The sequence below is a fragment of the Somniosus microcephalus genome, chromosome 4 (assembly GCF_052327205.1).
Source record: "Somniosus microcephalus isolate GS21.2 chromosome 4, FLI_Smic_1.0, whole genome shotgun sequence".
Lineage (NCBI taxonomy): Eukaryota > Metazoa > Chordata > Chondrichthyes > Squaliformes > Somniosidae > Somniosus > Somniosus microcephalus.
This window is the reverse complement of record NC_140990.1, coordinates 326,653,473-326,675,276: the sequence shown is the minus strand read 5'-3', so window position 1 is coordinate 326,675,276 and position 21,804 is coordinate 326,653,473. Positions and strand designations below refer to the sequence as shown.

The window sequence follows — 21,804 nt, the reverse complement described above, 5'->3', positions numbered from 1 at the left end:
GGCAGTCGGGGCCTCGGTTTAACGTCTCATCCGAAAGTCGACACCTCCGACAGTTTGGCACTCCCTCAGTACTGCACTGAAGTGTCAGCATGGACTATGCGCTCAAGCCTTTGGAGTGGGGCTTGAACTCACGACCTTCCGACTCAGAGATGAGAGTGTTACCAACTGAGCCAAAGCTTTCGGATGAGACGTTAAACCGAGGCCCCGTCTGCTCTCTCAGGTGGACAAAAAAGATCCCATGACACTATTTCAAAGAAGAGCAGGGGAGTTATCGCCGGTGTCCTGGCCAATATTTATCCCTCAATCAACATCATTAAAACAGATTATCTGATCATGATCGTATTGCTGTTTGTGGGAGCTTGTTGTGCGCAAATTGGCTACCGCGATTCCCACATTACAACAGTGACTACACTCCAAAAGTGCTTCAAAGATGCTTTGGGACATCCTGAGGTCATGATAGGCACTATATAAATGCAAGTCTTTCTTTAAGGCTGACACCTACTTAATCCTCTAACCTTTATTTTTACATGTAAAGCCTATCGCAAGTGCATTCAGCATATGAGCACCTTAATGCATATTAATAAAATCCTTCGGTCCCCTATTTTAGCCTATTTAAAATAATAGTATTAACACCCGAATTAAAATTGCAATGGGATTTCTTATGAACTGTTAAAGTTTCTGACGTAAGAAAACTACTGAGCAGTTGGTTTGAGTATAAAACAAGGCTTTAATCAACTGTTTCACAACCATGAGTTCTAGTTACATCACTAGTTCCTGGTTACAAAAATGTCCTGAGCAAGCTGGGCCCACACCCGTGTATTTATACTTTCCTTGGACGGCGCCACCAGCTGGCTGCCCAGTGTTATCTCATGAGTCATTTCTACATGAATGGTAAGATTCATGACAGTTTCCATATGCTGATATTATTACAGTGTAATTTCGCCTCATTGATTTTTTGGGAGCTGTGAAGGAGCGGCACTCAATTTACAGACATTTCTCCCCAACATTAAGTTAAGCTCAGAAATATTTGGGTGGAAAACTGCATGGGGCAAATTGCTGATATGTTGTCCTGTCCCATGAAGCTCTGTACTGGATCACTAATTCATAAAATCTATCTTGCGATCACTGGCAACTTGCATTATAGAGTGCTTTTCATATCGAGAAAACACCCCAAGATCCTTCATTATGCAATGGATATTGAGCCATAAAAGGAGATATCGGGAGGCTTGACCAAAAGCTTGGTCAAAGATGTGGGTTTCAAAGAGGGTCTAAAAAAAGCACAGGGAAGGGAGCAAGCAGGAATGTTTAGGGAAGGAATTCCAGAGTGTGGGGCCTCGGCAGCTGAAGGCACGGCTGACAATGGTTGGGCAAAAGGAGAATGCAATACACAAGAAGCCAGAGTCAGAGGAATTAGGAGTTCAGGGATGGGTTGTAGTTCTGCAGGAGATAACAGAGAAAGGGAGGTGGCGAGTCCATGGAGGGACTTAAACATTAGGATTAGAGTTTAAAATTTGAGCCACTGGGATCTGGGAGCCAGCTACGATAAGAGTGATGAGCGAATGGAATTTGGTGCAAGATCAGATAAAGAGTTTTGGATGAGCTGAAGTTTATGAAGGGAGGAGGATGGAAGGACAGCCAGGAATAGGAGTTGAGTCTGGAGGAGTTGAAGGCATGGATGAGGGTGTTGAGATTAGATTATCTCTGGTCTTTCAAATAATCAGGATCAAGTGCAAACGATATGGTGGGTATATTGTGTTTAATCAGAGTTTAAGGCAGTATTTAACACACTAGTTATACAGCAAAAACATACGACTGCGACAAGTAGCTGGTACCGGTCCCAATCGGACAGAACAACTGGTGTGCACGAACAGCTCTTCTTCCCTCTCTCCCTCTCTCTCTCCCTCTCTCACTCTCTCTCTCTCTCACTCACTCCACCGTCTATGCTAGGGGCTTTTCAGGTCTCTCTTTTATTCTCTTTTTTGGGTTGGACCCGAGTTGGAATATTGACCAGACCATTTAACCTGTAATAATAATAATAATAATAATCAACTTTATTGTCATTGTTAGTGCACAAGTGCAGTACAACGAAATGTAGGCTTGCGGCTCCCGAGAGTGTACATTTAGATTAAGACATTTAACATTCAACATTCATTTGGCTTGTAATACATAAACATAAACATAATGGGGCAGTAATTCCTCCCCAAACGCGTGAGTACGGAAGGGGTACTCACGCGTCTGGCCGGAGGAAATGCCGGTTTTCAGCATGCACAGCGCATGCGCTGAAAACCGGCATTTCCTCTCCTCTAACCCAAGAGGTGAAGAGGCTAGCGCGTGCGCTGTAGGGGGCAGCGCGTGCGTCTTGGATTTCCTCTGTTTTGGGGGATTTGCGCATGTGTAAAGGCCTCCGGTCTTTACGCTTGTAAAAAGCACACGTAAGTATTTATTTTTACAGGTAAGTGGTGTTTTAGTGCAATTTAGAATTTTTTTTCCGCAGGTTTATTGTTTTAAAGAATCTACAATAAGGTAAGTTTAGTTTTAGACCCTTTTTATTAAAAATTTATTTTTTTCAGTGACCTCCGTAAACAGCGTTCCTCTTAAAACAAGGTGCCCAATGGTATGTCAAGTTATTTGTCTAAACTTACAGATGAAAACCTCCCATAAGGGGTCTTATGCTTTTCTTCACGTCTTTCCTGTTTATACATTCTGAAGGCCAATCATTCTGAATTCCTCTTATCTCATCTTGTCTTGTCCCTCCCAGCCTGGAGTCAGCAACCAGACATACCAAGTTCGGCTTTCAGTCAGAGGCCCCATTGTTGGAACTGCTTGTTATCAATTATTTATGTTCATTCTGCTGGCTATGCAAGCTAACTATTTCATTTCATTATCAGACTATTGTACCATGAAATTAATCATTAAATTCCCAATGACATCCTCTATTCTGTGTCCTTATTCTAATTAACTTCTACATATCTTCGCAAGCAGTTCTGTTAAACAAACTTTAAGGCACATGGGATTGGGGGCAAGGTATTGACTTGGATAGAGAACTGGTTGGCAGATAGAAAGCAAAGAGTTGGAATAAACGGGTCGTTTTCCGAGTGGCAGGCAGTGACTAGTGGGGTACCGCAGGGATTGGTCCTAGGACCCCAGCTGTTCACGATATATATTAATGATTTGGACAAGGGAATTGGATGTAATATCTCTAAATTTGCAGACGACACAAAGCTGGGTGGGAGGGTGTGCTGTGAGGAGGATGTCATGAAACTCCAGTACGATTTGGACAGGTTGGGTGATTGGGCAGAAACATGGCAAATGCACTATAATGTGGATAAATGTGAGGTTATCCACTTTGGTGGCAAAAACAGGAAGGCAGATTATTATTTGAATGGCAATAGAATGGGAGAAGGGGAAGTGCAAAGAGACCTGGGTGTTCTTGTGCACCAGTCGCTGAAGGTAAGCATGCAGGTGCAGCAGGCGGTTAAGAAGGCAAATGGTATGTTGGCCTTCATAGCGAGAGGGTTCGAGTACAGGAACAAGGATGTCTTGCTGCAGTTGTACAGGGCCTTGGTGAGACCGCACCTTGAGTATTGTGTGCAGTTTTGGTCGCCTTATCTGAGGAAGGATGTTCTTGCCATGGAAGGAGTTCAGCGAAGATTCACCAGGCTGATACCTGGGATGGCAGGAATGACGTATGAGGAGAGATTGTGTCGATTGGGCTTATACTCACTGGAGTTTAGAAGATTGAGAGGGGATCTCATCGAAACCTATAAAATTCTGTCAGGCCTGGACAGACTAGATGCAGGAAGGATGTTCCTGATGGCCGGGGAGTCCAGAACTAGGGGTCATAATCTAAGGATAAGGGGTAAGCCATTTAGAACTGAGATGAGGAGGAATTTCTTCACCCAGAGAGTGGTGAACCTGTGGAATTCTCTGCCACAGAGGGCGGTGGAGGCCAGTTCATTAAATATATTCAAGGAGTTGGATATATTTCTTAAGGCTAAAGGGATCAAGGGATATGGGGAGAAGGCAGGGACAGGGTACTGAATTTGGATGATCACCCATGATCTCATTGAATGGCGGAGCAGTCTTGAGGGGCCGCATGGCCTACTCCTGCTCCTATCTTCTATGTTTCTATGTTTCTATGTAACTCCAATTCCTTCCTTAGTATTTTAATATGGTTATTAGTAATAACGGAAGAAACATAGGTTGGGGCTTAGTTGGCCAAATTAAATATACATTAAACAAAATCAAAATCCTAACCAACAAACAGCAGACAGCTAGCCTGGGAGGCAAGGCCATATGTGGCTGCCCCTATGCATCTATCCACTTAAAAAAAAAATCAAAATCCTAACCAACAAACAGCAGACAGCTAGCCTGGGAGGCAAGGCCATATGTGGCTGCCCGTATGCATCTATCCACTTTAAACAAAATCCTAACCAACAAACAGCAGACAGCTAGCCTGGGAGGCAAGGCCATATGTGGCTGCCCCTATGCATCTATCCACTTAATCTAATACTAGTCTGAAGACACTTTGTCTCCAGCTCCAATACAAGTTTCCAGAAACACGAATCTTAAGCAGTTCCAGTAAAACACAACTTATACATTAACCCCTTACTTGTCACAAGCTCTAATACAATCATTTAAACACAGTATTATTCACGTCACAGTTTCATTCGCATAACCAAATACATTTTAGGTACCCCTAATTTCTAACAAGGGTTTCAGTGGAAGATCGGCTGATCCTATATCTGCAGATGATATCACCAAGAGGCAGTGTTGTTCAATAGAATTGGTGATTAGCCACATGTGTGGCTATGATGGCACTGTTTTAGCCACATGTACTAATTTTAGTTGAAAACACCTTACATTCACTCACAATACATATAAATGTACTTCACATGTGTATATTTACTTAAACATCTACCACCATGCAGTAACCAAGGAAGTAAAACGCACACAACGATTTAAAAAAAAAACTCACACACTCAACTTTTCATTGCCCCATTTTAACAACAAATCCACAAAAAGGTTAAAGTTCACATGCATACGCCATGCGAATGAGTATTGGGCTCACATGCCCAATGACGGTGTCTATTACTCATTTTTGACGCACTAATCAGAAGTGCAATTAGTCGCATCTGGATTCTTAATTACCCACATGTGGTTAGTGGCTGACATGTTGGACAATGCTGATCTAGATGAGGAAGAGGAGGGAGGGAGGTAGAGTCAAGAATGGATCCTTGGGGGACTTGCAAGATGAAGGTGCGGGGACGGGGAGGTGCTAGAGAAGCTCCAGCTATGATAAGATAGGTAAGAGTGGAACCAAGCGAGGGTTGTCCCACTGAATTCAGTGGGGAGGGGGGAGGGTGGTGGGAGAGGTCTTGCATCAGGTTGGTGGGATCGACATTGTCAAAAGCTGCAGAGAAGATGAGGGACAATGCCCCACAGTCACGGAGAATACTTTAGCAGAATACTAGTAGGGTTATGAGATAATGCAGTTGAATACAAGCATGATGCAATGATCCGAATGTAATGTAGTGATTTGTTAGCATCAGTTACTGAACGCCTTGTTATATGCCCCTCCCACCTTTATACATTAGAAAAGTCTCCATTAAGAAGCAGCATTGACTGTTTAATCATTTGTTTTCATCTATATTTGCGGTGCAACATGAACGTATAGTGCTGAAGCATGTGCAGAGTGCATTCCATTGTCCAATAATCACAGGCAGTGCTGCATCTGAAACCAAATGTGTTCCGAGCCCTCTGGCAGTTTCAAGATTAATTGCGCAGTGTTTTGTATAATATTACAGTGTGTCCAATTTGCACCTGCACCATTATTTTACATTAGCACTCATTCTGGATGCACTTTGCTGTCTCCACTGTTTAATTGTTGTTGCTTTCTGCTGGCACAAGTGGGTCGTTCCGCCTGCAACAGAAACAAATCTCCCTGTAATTGGGCAGCTGCGTCGGCGCAAACCTACCCGGAAGCCATTAAATCGGCGTTTATTTCTGTAGCCTGAAGAGATCACAGCCAGTTAGAAAAGTCTGTTCACTTGCCTAATGCCTGAGCGAGCCAAAAGAAGAGCAGGTCTGAGCGCCTACCTGATATCCCGATAGTACTGGAATATTCACCAGAAGAAACGTTTTCACAGCAGGTAAACAGTTTCACGTAATTGGGTAAAACATCGCACACCTGATTCAATGAAATAAGCTTGGACCACGTAGCCACCCAGTACCTTTGATGTGTTGAACAGCTGTAGGTGCTTAACGTTAGCACAACAGAGGAAGGGCCTCATTACTGTGGCTGGATCATTAGCAGATCTGGAGCACAAGCCAAACGGAACAAAGAGAAGTACCCAGATACCTTTGGAGGTGGCTAGACGATAGAAGTATATGGTTAAGAAGAAAGAAAGAACTTGCATTTCTATAGCGCCTTTCACAACCTCGTGATGTCCCAAAGCGCTTTACAGCCAATGAAGTACTTTTTGAAGTGTGGTCATTGCTGTAGTGTAGGAAACATGGCAGCAAAGTTGCGCACAGCAAGCTCCCACAAACAGCAATGTGATAATGACCGGATAATCTGTTCTAGTGGTGTTGGTTAAGGGCTAAATATTGGCCAGGACACCGGGGATAAACCCCCTGCTCTTCTTCGAAATAGAGTCTTTGGCCACCTTCTGTGCCGTTATGACTTTCAGCCCATCGAGTCCGTGTCGGCTCTCTTTAGAGCAATTCAGCCAGTCCCATTCCCCCGCTCTCTCCCCGTAACCCTGCAAGTTTATTTCCCTCAAGTGCCTATCCAGTCTCCCCTTGAAAACATTGAGTGTGTCCGCTTCCATCGGCAGCGAGTTCCAGGTCCTCACCACTCGCTGCGTAAAAAAGTTAGAAATTCTACTCTGCATTCCAATATCCAGGTCATTTATATATATCAAAAGAAGCAGTGGCCCCAGCACTGGCCCTTGGGGAACACCACTGTCTACCATCCTCCACTCTGAAAAACTGCCATTTACCACAACTCGCTGTTTTCTGTCCTTAATCCAATTCTTTATCCAAGCTGCCAATGACCCACCTATTCCGTGAGCCTCAATTTCGTTAACCAGCCTTCTATGTGGTACTTTGTCAAATGCCTTCCTAAAATCCATGTAGACAACACCCATTGTATTCCCTTCATCAATCCTCCCTGTTACTTCATCAAAAAATTCAATTAGATTAGTCAGACATGATCTGCCTTTTACAAATCCATGCTGGCTCTCCTTAATTAGCTTAAACCTCTCCAAGTGCCCATTAATTTTTTCCTTGATTATTGTTTCTAAAACTTTACCCACCACTGATGTTAAACTGACTGGCCTGTAGTTACTAGGATTGCCCTTACACCCTTTCTTGAACAATGGTGTCACATTTGCCACTTTCTAATCCTCAGGCATCTCCCCCGCATCTAGGGAAGATTGGAAAATTATGGCAAGCCCTTCCACTATATCCTCACCCAATTCACTTAGCAATCTGGGGTGCAAGCCATCTGGACCTGGCGACTTATCCACTCTAAGCATCCCCAGCCTTTCTCAAAAATCCTGTCTATCAATTTTCACCCCTTCCATTGCTTCTACCTTTTCCACTGCTACTGATATTTTGTCAGCATCCACCTACTTAGTAAACACCAATACAAAGTACTCATTGAGTATTCTAGCCTTGCCCTGCGCCTCTGAGCATATATTACCTTTTTTGTCCCTAATAGGCCCCCTAAATAGTGCCATGGGATCTTTTACATCCACCTGAGAGAGCAGATGTGGCCTCGGTTTAATGTCTCATCTGAAAGACGGCACCTCCGACAGTGCAGCACTCCCTCAGCACTGCACTGGAGTGTCAGCCAAGATTTTGTGCTCAAGTCTTTGGAGTGAGACTCGAATTTGAGAATGCTACCACTGAGCCATAGCACACGCCATTGATACAGGGCAACTAACAGACATACGTGACTAATGCCAGCACAAGAGAATGATCAAAAAAACCATACAGAACTTACTAAAATATTCAATGGGTTTTCATCAGTAGCGCAGTAAATCACCTGGACTCTTCAGGATTTGGCTCTGTTTTTTTAATCTGGTAAATGTGTTACATTTCTTCTTGGGTTCCAATTTAATAAACGTTTTTTTTAAGGTGAGTATTGCAGTTTCTAATCAATTTATTTTAAAATGGCAGCTGGATCCTTTTTGAAAAAGGCATGGATGCTGTTTGTAGGAAATGGGGTGTTGAGCAAGGAAACATATTCGGGAATAGATTCAGGGCTGCCACTCACCCCAGGTCCAAAAACTGGACATAGGGCAGGTTTTCAAACAGTTGAAAATCCGACAGGTCCTGATGATTTGCTAATGATGAAAGTCAATTGAGAAGCTCAAGACATTCAATAGTTAATGGGCCTACGTAGTAAGACAGAGAAGGAATTAGAAGCAATGGACTCCTGGTTTGAAAATCAGACTTTTGTTTTGCATTTTATTGATATCCCAGGTACCTCACTTAAAGCCTGGGCACAAATAACGTGGAATCGTTAATGTTAATGTTAAACTGAGGCCCCATCTGCCCTCTCAGCTGGATGTAAAATGATGATAGAAGTGAACTGAGAAATTCTCTAAATATTGAACAAAATTCTAAATCCAACTGTTACGGAACAGCGGTAAAGAGGCGGCTTCCAAACTTCCAGCCCAGCCTTCATAACTGAAAGAGATGATGAATTTTGAACAGCTCCACCATTAATTCCATGTAGTTATGCCGGTTCGGCGTGTCCTGCTGATGATAGCTGTCCTCTGGGACGTGGATCGCAATGTTCTGATTGCAAAGGTGGCCTGGTGCCTGGTGTCAGGCAGGAAGGCTGGCGTTCGCTGGGGATAAAGGCCACTCAATAATTCATCAAACCCTGGCCCTGTCTTGGCTGTCGTGCTTTGCTGGGAAAGAAAAAAACATATATAGTTCAATTGTTCACACGCTGGAATCACTTTTACAGTTAAGTAATCTGAGGCATCTCCACGATCCAAGCTGTCACCACCTGCATCGACAATGGGAAATAGCTAAAAGGCAATTATGAATTATTAATGGCAAACACCCCAACTTGTCTCTGGTACAAGAAAATCAATTACTAGTGATTACGAATTAATCTAAACATTTCTCTGAATGTTCACTTAAATTGGAGGAGGTGATGAAAAAGATGATTAATTAGCTACAAATTAATGTAATAGCTGTATTCAATTAATTGCTAAAGTAATTTTTTGACGCACTTTTTTACTTTGGCCACTTGCCAATGTGAACATTATCAAACGCAATGAAGAAAATTAGCAGCTTTCATTTCTCTTTTAAAAAAAAACCAGAGTCCTCATCAATTTATTAATGAAAATTGTACCAAAGTTTAACAGTGCATCAGTAGATGATTGAATGCAATGAGTTCTGGCTTTATACAGCCTGTATTTACAGTCACAAGATCACAAAATAGATCTGGATGAGGTAGGCCATTCAGCCCACATTCATCCACAAAGTTCCTGCAGTCCCCTCCATTACTGTATTCAAATACAGTTGGGGAGTCCAGAACAAGGGACGTAACCTTAAAATTAGAGCTCGGCCATTCAGGAGTGATGTCGGAAAGCACTTCTTCTTGTAAAGGGTAATGGAAATCTGGGTCTTCCTCCTCCAAAAAGCTGGGGGTCAATTGAAAATTTCAAAACGGAGATTGATAGATTTTTGTTAGGCAAAGGGTATCAAGAGTTCCGGAACCAAGGCGGGTAAGAAAAAAAGAAGAAAGAAAGACTTGCATTTATATAGCGCCTTTCATGACCACCGGACATCTCAAAGCGCTTTACAGCCAATTAAGTACTTTTGAAGTGGAGTCACTGTTGTAATGTGGGAAATGCGGCAGCCAATTTGCACACAGCAAGCTCCCACAAACAGCAAAGTGATAATGACCAGATAATCTGTTTTTGTGATGTTGATTGAGGGATAAATATTGGCCAGGACACCGAGGATAACTCCCCTGCTCTTCTTTGAAATAGTGCCATGGGATCTTTTACATCCACCTGAGAGAGCAGACGAGGCCTCGGTTTAACGTCCTCATCCAAAAGACGGCACTTCCGACAGTGCAGCACTCCCTCAGCACTGCACTGGAGTGTCAGCCTAGCTTTATGTGCTCAAGTCCCTGGAGTAGGACTAGAACCCACAACCTTCGTGACTCAGAGGCGAGTGTGCTACCAACTGGGTAGGTGGAATTAAGATACAGATCAGCCATGGTCTAATTGAATGGCTAAACAGGTTTGAGGGCCTGAATGGCCTCCTCCTGCTCCTAGGTTCCTCAATGTTCCTAATGTTTCTTAAACGACTCTAGGGATTTTGCTTTCGCTATCCCACCAGAAGTCTGTTGCTCTGCAAGAAGACCTTCTTGACGGTGATCCTAAGCTTACCTTTTTACTAATTTGACCCTGCGTGCCCTGGCCCTGCTGTTACAGTTCAGTTTGAAATAATGAGGCAGATTTACCTTCTCTCTACCTGTACTGAGGTGTAGGCAATGGGACTGTGCATCTCCCTTCTTGCCCCGTGAGGTTGTAACAACAAAAAAGAGAAATGTGCGCAGGTGCTTCAGAAGATTATTGGTATCCTGTGTGGCGTTTCGGACGGGCTGTTTTCTTTCAGGCGAGCCTCGGACTGTTTTCCTTTGCTAGGCCAGTTATCCTGTACATTTTGATTTGGAGCATAGTAGTTTCAACTTCACATCTAAGCTAGAGCGGGAAGTTGTCCAAATCATATTTAGGCAGGCGGTGTGAGTCCCAGCTCCAGCAAGAGATAGTGACCTAGAAATTGGGTTGGGGCGCAAAAGTCGCCTGAGCGCAGGATTTAGCGCAGCGATCGGCGTGATACCGATCGCCAGAAATTCAGTTTCAGTGCCCCTCGAGGGAGACGGGGTGAGGCTCGAGGCGCTCCGCGTCCCTCTTAGGGCGCTGAAACTGATTATCGCAGCGCAACGTGCCGCAGCGCCACATGCTGCGGCACGGCACGCTGCGGTACTGCAGGCCTTCCTCCCACTGTTAAGGGGGAGGTGCCTGCAACAGCGCAATCCCCGCTCGCGAGTGCCGGCAAATGAGCCCGGTACCAAGGAGAAGTGCCGGGCTCTCGGGAAACAGCTGGCAATGCCGCGGGGGGTAGGGCTAGGAGGCCGGGGACAGAGGTGCTGGCAGGCGGCCGCCGAAAAAGCGGCCGCCCCGCACCTCCACCTTAACTTGCGCCGCTGCCGGCACAGTAAGGCCCCGTGAGCCGGGCGCGGGTAGCGAGCGGCGCAACTGCGGCGTTCGCTACCAAATATCGCGAACGGGGCACGAATGGGGCGCTGTGCACACCAATGATGTCATCGGTGGCGGCGCAGCGCAAATGCCTAACGCCACCATTAGCGCCCCTACTGAATATCGCCGGAGACGCAGCCAGTGGCGGTACAGCCACTGACTGCCTCTTTAGGCGCTAACAGGTGGCGCTACTCACCCAATTTCTCCCCCAGTCTCTTTGATTGAGTACCAGCTGCCCTTTTTTTTCCTTGAAAAAGTGTAACATCCCCACCGACACCTGGGAATCCCTGGCCCAAGACTGCACAAAGTGGAGGAAGGCGCCGAACACCTCGAGTCTGTTCGCCGGGGGCAAGCGGAAGCCAAGCGTAGGCAGCGCAAGGAGCGCACGTCAACCCAAGCACCCCACCCACCCGCCCCCTTCAACCACCATCTGCCCCACCTGTGACAGAGACTGTAGGTCCCGCATTGGACTCATCAGTCACCTGAGAACTCATTTTTAATGTGGAAGCAAGTTGTCATGAATCTTATCATTCATGAAGAAATGACTCATGAAATAACACTGGGCGGCCAGCTGGTGGCACCGTCCAAGGAATATAAATACTTGGGCGTGCGCCCAGCTTGCTCAGGATGTTTCTGTAACCAGGAACTAGTGATGTAACTAGAATCTCACAGTTGTGAAACAGATGATTAAAGCCTTGTTTTACACTCAAACCAAGTGCTTAGTGAGTTTTCTTATGTCACAAGTCATCCTCGGTTCTGAGGGACTGCCCAAGAAGAAGAAGAAGGTACCGGCTGCAATGTGACTGCAACCATTGCGAAGCCAACTTTATAAAATCTCCATGTGGTCCATTGGACAGTTCAGCTTTGCCTAACCAGCCAACGAGGCGGGGCAGGCAGCCTAACTGGAGTCTACTAATGTAACAACGCTCGAAGAAGGTACCAGCAGGCCAGTAACTGCCATACAGCAATGTACTTAGTCCAACAAAAAAAACACACGGCTCCTAAATATACCCAAAGCTTCTTATACATTAAAGGCAGTTCTTTCAGAATATTTGTCATGCTCTCTCACATAAAAGAAACCATTAGACTGTTAGATGTACGAAAGCAAAATACTGCGGATGCTGGAAATCTAAAATAAAAACATAAAATGCTGGAAATACTCAGCAGGTCAGGCAGCATCTGTGGAGAGAGAAACAGAGTTAACGGGCTAGATTTTCGGGGAGCCATCAGGCGGGGTTTCAGGCATGTGGGGGGGGGGGAAATCCTGAATTTGGGGGTCCCGCCACCATCCTGCCCAAAATCCCGCCCCACGTAAGTTTCAGGGGCGGCGGGTACCCGCCCCGCACTGGGACCCGCCGAAACCAGACGGGAATAGATTAGTGCCAATTAACTGCCTGTTAACAGGCAGTTTTTAGCCTAATCCCTATTTTGAGGGGTTTCATGTGGGTTTCCCGACGGCTCCAAACCACGCCAGGTTGGAACGGCGGGCCGTCGGGTTGAAGGAGTTGGAGGGGTTGCGATGTCGCGCTCAGGTGAGTGATGGGTGCATGAGTGCAAAGGTAAGTGTGTTTGGTGTGTTTAAAGTGTGTAAAGAACTTTTACTTACCTGTACTTACCTTAACAGCCTTCCTTCCTGTAGCCATCGGGAGCCCATCACTCAGCCGGCACTTAAAGCTGAACGGCTGCGATCTGTGAAAAGTGACAGCCTTCAGCTTTGAGTGCCGGTAAGAGTTCTAACTGAGTCTGTGCAGAATGACTCATGTCAGAACTCAGAGTGTCAGTGTTTCACAGCTTCAAACAGCTGTGAGACACTGATATTTCATCTGTCAAGATCTCTTGCCAGATGAAATTGCAGTCTGTGACATCACCTGTTGCCGGGTGACCCTTAATTGGCCTGCTGAGCCCGCTGGACGGGCTCAACAAGGTCAATCAAGGGAAAATCACGCGGATTGGCCGGATGTCGAAGATGGCGGGTCAAAAACCCGAAAGGGGAAGTCCTGCCTTCTTCCTGACAGCTTCGGCAAAATCTACCCCAACGTTTCAGATCGATGACCCTTCGTCAGAACTGGAAAAAGTTGGAGATCGAACAGGTTTTTAAGCAGGAGCAGGGAGAGGGAGGGAGGGGAGGAAAGAACAAAAGGGAAGGTCTGTGATAGGATGGAAGGCAGGAGATCGAACAGGTTTTTAAGGCTGTTCGATGTCTTTGTTTATGTCCCTAATAAAGAACAAAATGATAGTGTAGTAACTATGTTTTCCACTTAATGTTTTCCAGATTGATCATTTCCATGCCGTGAACTACAAACTGTCATCTGTTTCAGATACAGCACTCAATGGCCTCAAGTCTCTTGTGCTGGGCAAGATAGTAGGTAAGCAAATTAACAATGGTTCCCATAACGTGAAAAATGAAATATAGGCGCCAGTGTGAGTTTTTAATATTCGTCTTTCTGAATGATCACAATTAAATCTGTTCTTGAAGTGAGGAGGTGAGGAGGACATAACAGGCTCAGTAATTGCATTCTGCCTTCAGCCTCACGTTTTGAAAACTGCCAGGAAAAGGGAGATAGCCGCGTTCTCGAACTGATGGGGTGTTGAAGGGGTCAGAACGAAGTATGTTATAGCAAGCTCCATCTATTCCCCAGTGAGTCTATTTTATTAAGAGCTCCGAGCTCCCTTATTTTGTTGGGTTTATCTCCAGCAATGTGGAAAACGGAATCATAAGTTAGTACAGAGAGCAGGTGGTCAGCTAAAATTGGGCCGGAATGAGATTGTCCGGGACGTATATGGGAAACCCAACACTCTGGCTGGCATCCACCTTCTCTTAGCTAGGAAGAGTAGAATATGCAAAGTGAAAACAGTTCCCATTCCCCAACTCAGTTAAGCCTTAGTTTAATAAGAATCTAATGATATATTCGCAAATTCTTTCAGGTCTGTAGTACCTTTTTTTAAACTTTTAAAATATGTACCTTTTTCACTTTGCACCATTGGAAACGGTCTGTTTCTATCCACTGTGTCCTATCCCATCATAATTCTAAACACCTCCATCAAATCGTCTCTTGATTTCCTCTGTTGTAACAAAAGCAGACCCGATTTTTCAAGTCTTAATCATTGAATGATTAACTGATGATTAACAGTATAACTAAGACCGCCTATTTCCACCTCCATAATATCGCCGGTCTCCGCCCTTGCCTCAGCTCATCCGCTGCTGAAACCCTCATCCATGCCTTTGTTACCTCTAGACTTGACTATTTCAATGCACTCCTGGCTGGCCTCCCACATTCTACCCTACATAAACTTGAGCTCACCCAAAACTCGGCTGTCCATGTCCTAACTCGTACCAAGTCCCGTTGACCCATCTCTCCCGTGCTCGCTGACCTGCATTGGCTCCAGATTAAGCAACGCCTCGATTTCAAAATTCTCATCCTTGTTTTCAAATCCCTCCATGGCCTCGCCCCTCCCTATATCTGTAATCTCATTCAGCCTCACAACCCCCCGAGCTATCTGCGCTCCTCTAATTCTGCCCTCTTGAGCATCCCTGATTATAATCGCTCTACCATCCGTGGCCGTGCCTTCTGTTGCCTAGGCCCTAAGCTCTGGAATTCCCTCCCTAAACCTCTCCGTCTCACTACCTCTCTTTCCTCCTTTAAGACGCTCCTTAAAACCTACCTCTTGAACCAAGCTTTTGGTCACCTGCCCTAATTTCTCCTTATGTGGCTCTGTGTCAACATTTTTGTCTTATAACACTCCTGTGAAGCGCCTTGGGATGTTTTACTACGTTAAAAGCGCTATATAAATGCAAGTTGTTGTTGTTGAAGTCGAGTGTTTCTTATTTGAAATAAAGGCTTGCATTTCTGTGGTAACTTACCATCTTTCAGAAACTTCTCAAGACCCTTTACATACAAAGAGCTACTTTTAACTGCAATCGTTGTTGGACAGGCAGATGTGACAGTGATTGAGTGAACATGTTGACCAGGACACCGGAGAACTCCCTGCTCATCTGTGGGACCTTCAACATCCATCAGAATAGGCAGACAGGACACAATGAAGTATCAGCCTAGTTTATGTGCTCAAGGCTTGGAGTGTGAGCCGAACCCGCCAGATTCTTGGTCAACAATGCTACTAGCTGAATCAGAATGATAGTCGCGGGATATTATAGCCTAGAAATCACAGTTTGCGGTATTAGCCACAAACGTTTCGCACATTTATATCACATTCCTCTGTCTTTTTTTTAATCTTAAATTGGTTAACACCTCCATTAAAGTAGCGGGCAGACAAATGTGATAAATGGTCCGGCACTAATACTGCAAAAATAACCTTCTAGGCTCAAGTGGAGTGATAATGGCAATGTAACTGGCGTTAGATGTTCCAAGCAGAGATGCCTCATTGCATTAAGGCATGGGCAATAAATGCTGGCTTTGCGAGCGACAGCCATAACCCAAGAATGAATAAATAAAAAATAACATTAGCTCTATTGGCTGGTAGAAACACAAAACAACCTGGGAGAATTTTATCTTGGAGTACCAATTGAAAACGGACTTCCTATAGATTTCTGCCTAGGTCCAAAGGTTAATGCAATTCAGATTCTTCACACAGCAGGTATGCCTTGTGGGAGTTTGCCCTACAACTGATCGTTTCCACTTAGAAAAAAACTGATTGTCTTGTAAAAATGTAAATTCTGCGTCTGTACTTTCTTTTCTCCAGATGGAAAGTATTGTGTTTAAACATTGTTCATTTAATCTAACTGGATTGCTCATAGGCCACGATTTTTCGGGTCGATGCGGCTTAGAGGTGGGACAGCTGCCTTCCGGGTTCCAGTCCCGCCCCCAACGACATCCGACACACAGATGCGATTTTGCATCAATTGGCCTTGTTAAGCCCGCCCCGCGGGCTTGCCGGCCAATTAAGAGGAAGCCAGTGTCAGATGACGTCAGTTGATGACTTGTCATCTGCCGGTTTTCTTAAAGGGGCCACACACTTTTTTTGACAGCTGAATTTTCAGTGTTTGACAGCATTGAGGTGCTGCAAACACTGACAATCACTGTACAAAGGTGAGCCCTTGCACCCAGGCCCTCTACTGACTCTCTCCTTTGGTTAGAACAGATGGCAGCTGCAGGAGAGGTTAGAGAAGCGATCTGTCACTGGTTAGAGAGGTTCTCCCAATGAGGTGGAACTACACAAACAATTTAAAACTTGTCACCTACAGAAAAGTGTAAATGCATCAAAAATTATTTTCCCAACATTTTCCTACCTCTGAAACTCACCAGTGTGCCATTGGATCCTTCACACCACTTCTGCAGCTGTCATCAATGCACAAACATTACAGTTGACCCACAGCACGCCACACTTACCCTGGCGTGGTGTCCGGACGTCGGGAAGCCCGCAGTAGACATGTCAAAATTGCAAAAAGCCTCTTAACTGCCTGTTAACAACCTGATAACAAGCAGGTAAGTGCCTATAATCCTCTTCCCGCCGCTAGGTGTTGGGTCCCTGCGCAAATCGGGGACCCGACACCTGGGAAAATTGTCTGGAGGCGGGATGACAGTGGGTTTCCAACCTGCTGTCAATCTTTGCGATTTTGCCAGATGTCCCGCCTCCAAACCCGCCCACTGAGCGCTGGCAAAATTCCTCCCATAGAGTCATAATGGCACAGAAGGAGGCCATTCGGCCCATTGAGTCCACACCGGCTCTCTGCAGAGCAATCCAGTCAGTCCCATTGCCCTGCTCTATCCCCGTAGCCCTGCAAGTTTATTTCCCTCAAGTGCCTATCCAGTCTCCCCTTGAAAACATTGAGTGTCTCCGCTTCCACCACTTCCGTCGGCAGCGAGTTCCAGGTCTCCACCACTCGCTGCGTAAAAAAGTTTTTCCTCACATCCCCCCTGTATCTCTTGCCCAAAACCTTAAATCTGTGTCCCCTAGTCCTTGTACCATCAACTAGTGGGAACAGCCTTTTCCCGTCTAGCCTATCCAAACCCGTCATAATCTTGTACACCTCTATCAACTGATGGGCTGAATGGCCTCCTTCTGTGATGTACGATTCTATGATCAAGGAAGTGTTGCATTTGGCCTTTAAATTTAGAATGGACAGCAATTCACGGCCCAGTCCTTATCGTGGTATTTTCACTGGGCTATACATCAGTCCAATATTGTGTTCTCACGATACGGAGCTAAGCTAACTGGGTGAACAGGGCACAATAGTGACTGATCTGAAACAATCAGTAGGCACAGCATGATTGCTAGTCTTGCACGTTCCCATCTATCACTTCAGTAAATTCTCTTTTGTTGTTGAAATTGCAGATTGCCATGTCACTCTGAAGTGGAAGAATGGAAACAGAAACATATATCCTGTACTGGCACATGATAAAAATACAGAAGTGTTTTGTCAGGCTAATGCTTCCTCAAAGTAACCTTCAAACTCCGAGTTACACGCTCACAAGGCTCCATACATTTCCACCACGGTTAAATCATTCTTGGCATGATTTGTTAAAGGTGCCTTGTCATCAGGTATATCTTTGGGAGAACAAAGATCCAAGATTCTGAAGGGGATTGACAGGGTAGATGCTGAGAGGTTGTTTCCCCTGGCTGGAGTGTCTCGAACTAGGGGGCATAGCCTCAGGATAAGGGGTCGGCCATTTAAGACTGAGATTAGGAGAAATTTCTTCACTCAGAGGGTGGTGAATCTTTGGAATTCTCTGCCCCAGAGGGCTGTGAATGCTGAGTCTTTGAGTATATTCAAGGTTGAGATAGATAGATTTTTGGACTCGAGGGGAATCAAGGGATATGGAGATCGGGCGGGAAAGTGGAGCTGAGGTCGATGATCAGCCATGATTTTAATGAATGGCGGAGCAGGCTCGAGGGGCCGTATGGCCGTATGGCCGATTCCTGCTCTTATTTCTTATGTTCTTATGTATGTGAACATAAAGCCAACTTCGGGACTATCCTGAATAATGGGGTGTTCAAACTGATGATGGTTTCAGTTGTTTCAAAGATCTAGACAACAACAAATATTGAGAAATATAAGGCAATTTAAATCAAAAGGAACATAGCTAATAAGATTATCACATGTAACGCAACATAATTAAACAACGTGGAGTTATAGAAACATTTGGGTGTGCTTGTTGACAATGTTCAGAGTTTTGTCACACTGTATGGCAACAGTTGCCAATGGAAATGGTAGATTGGAAAGGTATAGCCGCAGGAACTATGTCTCACACTACTAAATTGGGTGAGACCACCTGTCCGCTACTGGCCGCTGCCTGGTAGCCAGGTTTGCTCACCTTAGTTGCAGAAAGATAGAAAGGCTTTGCTAGAGGTCTAAAAAGAGGCAGCCAAGGCTAGTGTTGGGATTCAGGCAAAAGAAGAGAGATAACTGGAGTTAAATCTGCACTTTGAGGGAAGCTAGATCAGTCAGAAAGAAAGAACTTGCTTTTATACAGTGTCTTTCCCGACCTCAGGAAGTCCCAAAGCAGTTTACAGCCAATTTGTACACAGCACGGTCCGACAGACAGCGGTGTGATAATGACCAGATCATCTGTTTTAGTGATGTTGGTTGAGAGATAAATATTAGCCCCAGGACAACAGGAGTAATCCCCTGCTCTTCTTCGAATAGTGCCATGGGATCTGGGATCTTTTACATCCACCTGAGAGGGCCGAAAAGGCCTCGGTTTCATCCGAAGGACGGCACCTCCAACAGTGCAGCACTCCTTCAGTGCTGCACTGGAGTGTCAGCCTAGATTTTGTGCTCAGATCTCTGGAGTGGGACTATGAACCCACGACCCTCTGACTCGGAGGCGAGAGTGCTACCCACTGAGCCACGGCTGATACTTAGGTACATGAGGGAGAAAGGAATAGAAGTATATGTTGATAGGGTGAGATGAAGCAAGGTGGGAGTAGGCTCATGTGGAGCATAAACGCCGGCAATGGACTGTTTGTGCTGTATAATTCCATGTAATTTTGGAGAAAAGATGATGGGAACATAGGCCATGACTTTTACATAATCGAGGGAATTAACTGATTGCTGAGAGAAGGTAATTGTGCTGAAATGAAGTAAAGAGGATTAGAGGACGTGATTATAAGCAAAGGAAGGTTGAGAAAAACATAATTTAAGAGGTTACAGCTTCACCACTAAGAGCAGTTACCTTATTAAATAGACTGGTGCCATTACACATGGACTTCAATACATTTATATCTTTTAAAAAGGACAGATGCCTGGTTCAGTGGGGACAGGGGAACATGAGTCGATACTCCAGCTGGAATTAGGTGAGAATTTGAGCAAGGAACCTCCACCTGACGCTGGCAGGTCTCCCAGGGACGGCAGCAGAGGGTCACGGTGGGCAAACCTCACCGCTCCTGCCAGGATGTGCCCCATCGTGGTTTGTCAGGCCCAAACTCAGAAACAACAACAACAAATGATTAAAATTCAATGGTCTTTCAATTCTCTCTTTCCACTAACTCACTTCTAACGCAAGGTTCCACCCAGAATGTTAACCCTCTAGCACATGCTCGCTGGCCTGTTGTGTTCAGTTTTATTTCTTTTTTGTTATCTCTAAGAAATACATCAATAATAAGCATTTTTTAAATATTGATAAACGATCTAGACGTAGCAAAAGAAATGCTGTTGGATTAGAGAGGATTACATAGGATATACGGCACAAAAACAGGCCATTCGGCCCAACCAGTCCATGCCAGCATTTATGCTCCACTCGAACCTCCTCCCGTCTTTCCTCATCTAACTCTATCAGCATAACCCTCTATTCACTTCTCCCTCATGTGATTATCTAGCCTCCCCTTAAATGCATCTCTGCTATTCGCTTCAACCACTCCCTGTGGTAGCGAGTTCCACATTCTCACCACTCTCTGGGTTTCTTCTGAATTCCCTATTTGATTTCTTGGTGACTACCTTATACTGATGGCCTTCAGTTTTCTTCTTCCCCACAAGTGGAAACATTCTCTCTGTATCCACTCTATCAAAACCTTTCATAATTTTAAAGACCTCTATTAGGTCACCCCTCAGCCTTCTCTTTTCAACAGAAAAGAGACACAGCCTGTTCATCCCTTCCTGATATGTAAACCCTCGCATTTCTGGTATCATCCTTCTAAATCTTCTCTGCACCCTCTCCAGTGCCTCTACATCCTTTTTATAAAATGGTGACCAGAACTGTACACAGTACTCCAAGTGCGGTCTAACCAACGTTCGATACAGGTTTAGCATAACTTCCCTACTTTTCAATTCTATCTCTCTAGAAATAAACCTTAGTGCTTGGTTTGCATTTTTTTTATGGCCTTGTTAACCTGTGTTGCTGCTTTTAGTGATTTGTGTATTTGTACTCCCAGATCCCTTTGTTCCTCTACCCCACCTAGACTCGCACCCTCCAAGTGATAAATGACCTCCCTATTCTTCCTACTAAAATGTAATACCTCACATTTATCTGTGTTGAAATTCATTTGCCAATTATATGCCGATTCTGCAAGTTAATTAATGTCTTCCGGTAACTTGTTGCAGCCTTCCTCAGTATTGACTACTTCCCCCTAATTTAGTGTCATCCGCTGGATGGAGAACACTTGATGGGACGAATGGCTTTCATGTCTCAAGCCCTTGTGTTATTTGTCGATGTTTTGCTTCAAGTTTTATCAGGTTTCAGCAGCAACGCCTGGGAGATCCGGGCCCCGTTCCGGGAGATCTGCACCCCAGTCCAGCAACCCTACCCATACTACTTCAAGAAAAATTCCCAAACACCGCTGCCAGGTGCGCCCTGGCAAACACTCCCCCCCTTGGTGCCCAATTCCATGCGTCAGAAGAGCTCTTCTGCGTTACCAACATGCAATTCCTGTCCTCTGCACACGTACAGCTCCAGAGGCAGAGCAGAATATTGGAAAGCTTGTGCTGTGACCATTATAAGCTCACCCCTGACCCCATCTCTAGTCAGCACTGACATGTGCGTTTGGACAAGATTGCCACCTTTAATCTCATTGACCCGTGTATGACGATTTTGCAGCGCGCCACAGGTTAAATTCAATAAAGTTTAATTAAAAAAGCTGACATTTTCCATAATAACAATAAGATTACTTTAACAGCAGCAGTTCCAGAGGTGTAGAGAGTGTCTATACATCCTTTCAATGACAGAGTGATTCATAATCCAAGGAGAAACATTAAAAAAAAGACAATCAAGTAGCTGGGGCAGAGCTAAGTCAAACATCTGAATGGTCTAGTTCCTGTTGACAGTAGCAGGGATGATCAAGCATCCAGTGGCAGTTTTCAGTGATGGCTGCAAGTGTACGAAGGAGATTTGGAAACCAGCTGTTGCTTCAGTTTCTCTCCTGGTCACTGTGTGGAAAATAAGATCTAATCCTGGGGTAACATCAACCTTGTTTTTAGATCATTTCATCCTTATTAAGGTATTTTTACCGAAGTACAAAGGCCAGACTGTTCTTTGGTCTGTTTTTTTAAGTGAAACCGGATCACTGGTCAGCCAAGCAGTTTTTCATCTCCAGGTTTTTTTTTGTTCGTATA

At 45.0% G+C, this 21,804-nt stretch overlaps 1 protein-coding gene across 1 annotated transcript in view; it reads left to right on the top strand.

The window, feature by feature from the left end:
• The window catches only part of LOC147120678 (contactin-associated protein-like 5), a 1,541,569-nt gene that overhangs the window by 1,442,155 nt on the left and 77,610 nt on the right, over window positions 1-21,804 (top strand). The window contains exon 21 of the mRNA XM_085986862.1: window positions 13,573-13,666. Within this exon, the coding sequence (XP_085842988.1) occupies window positions 13,573-13,666 (94 nt within the window). The remainder of the gene's footprint in view (window positions 1-13,572; window positions 13,667-21,804) is intronic.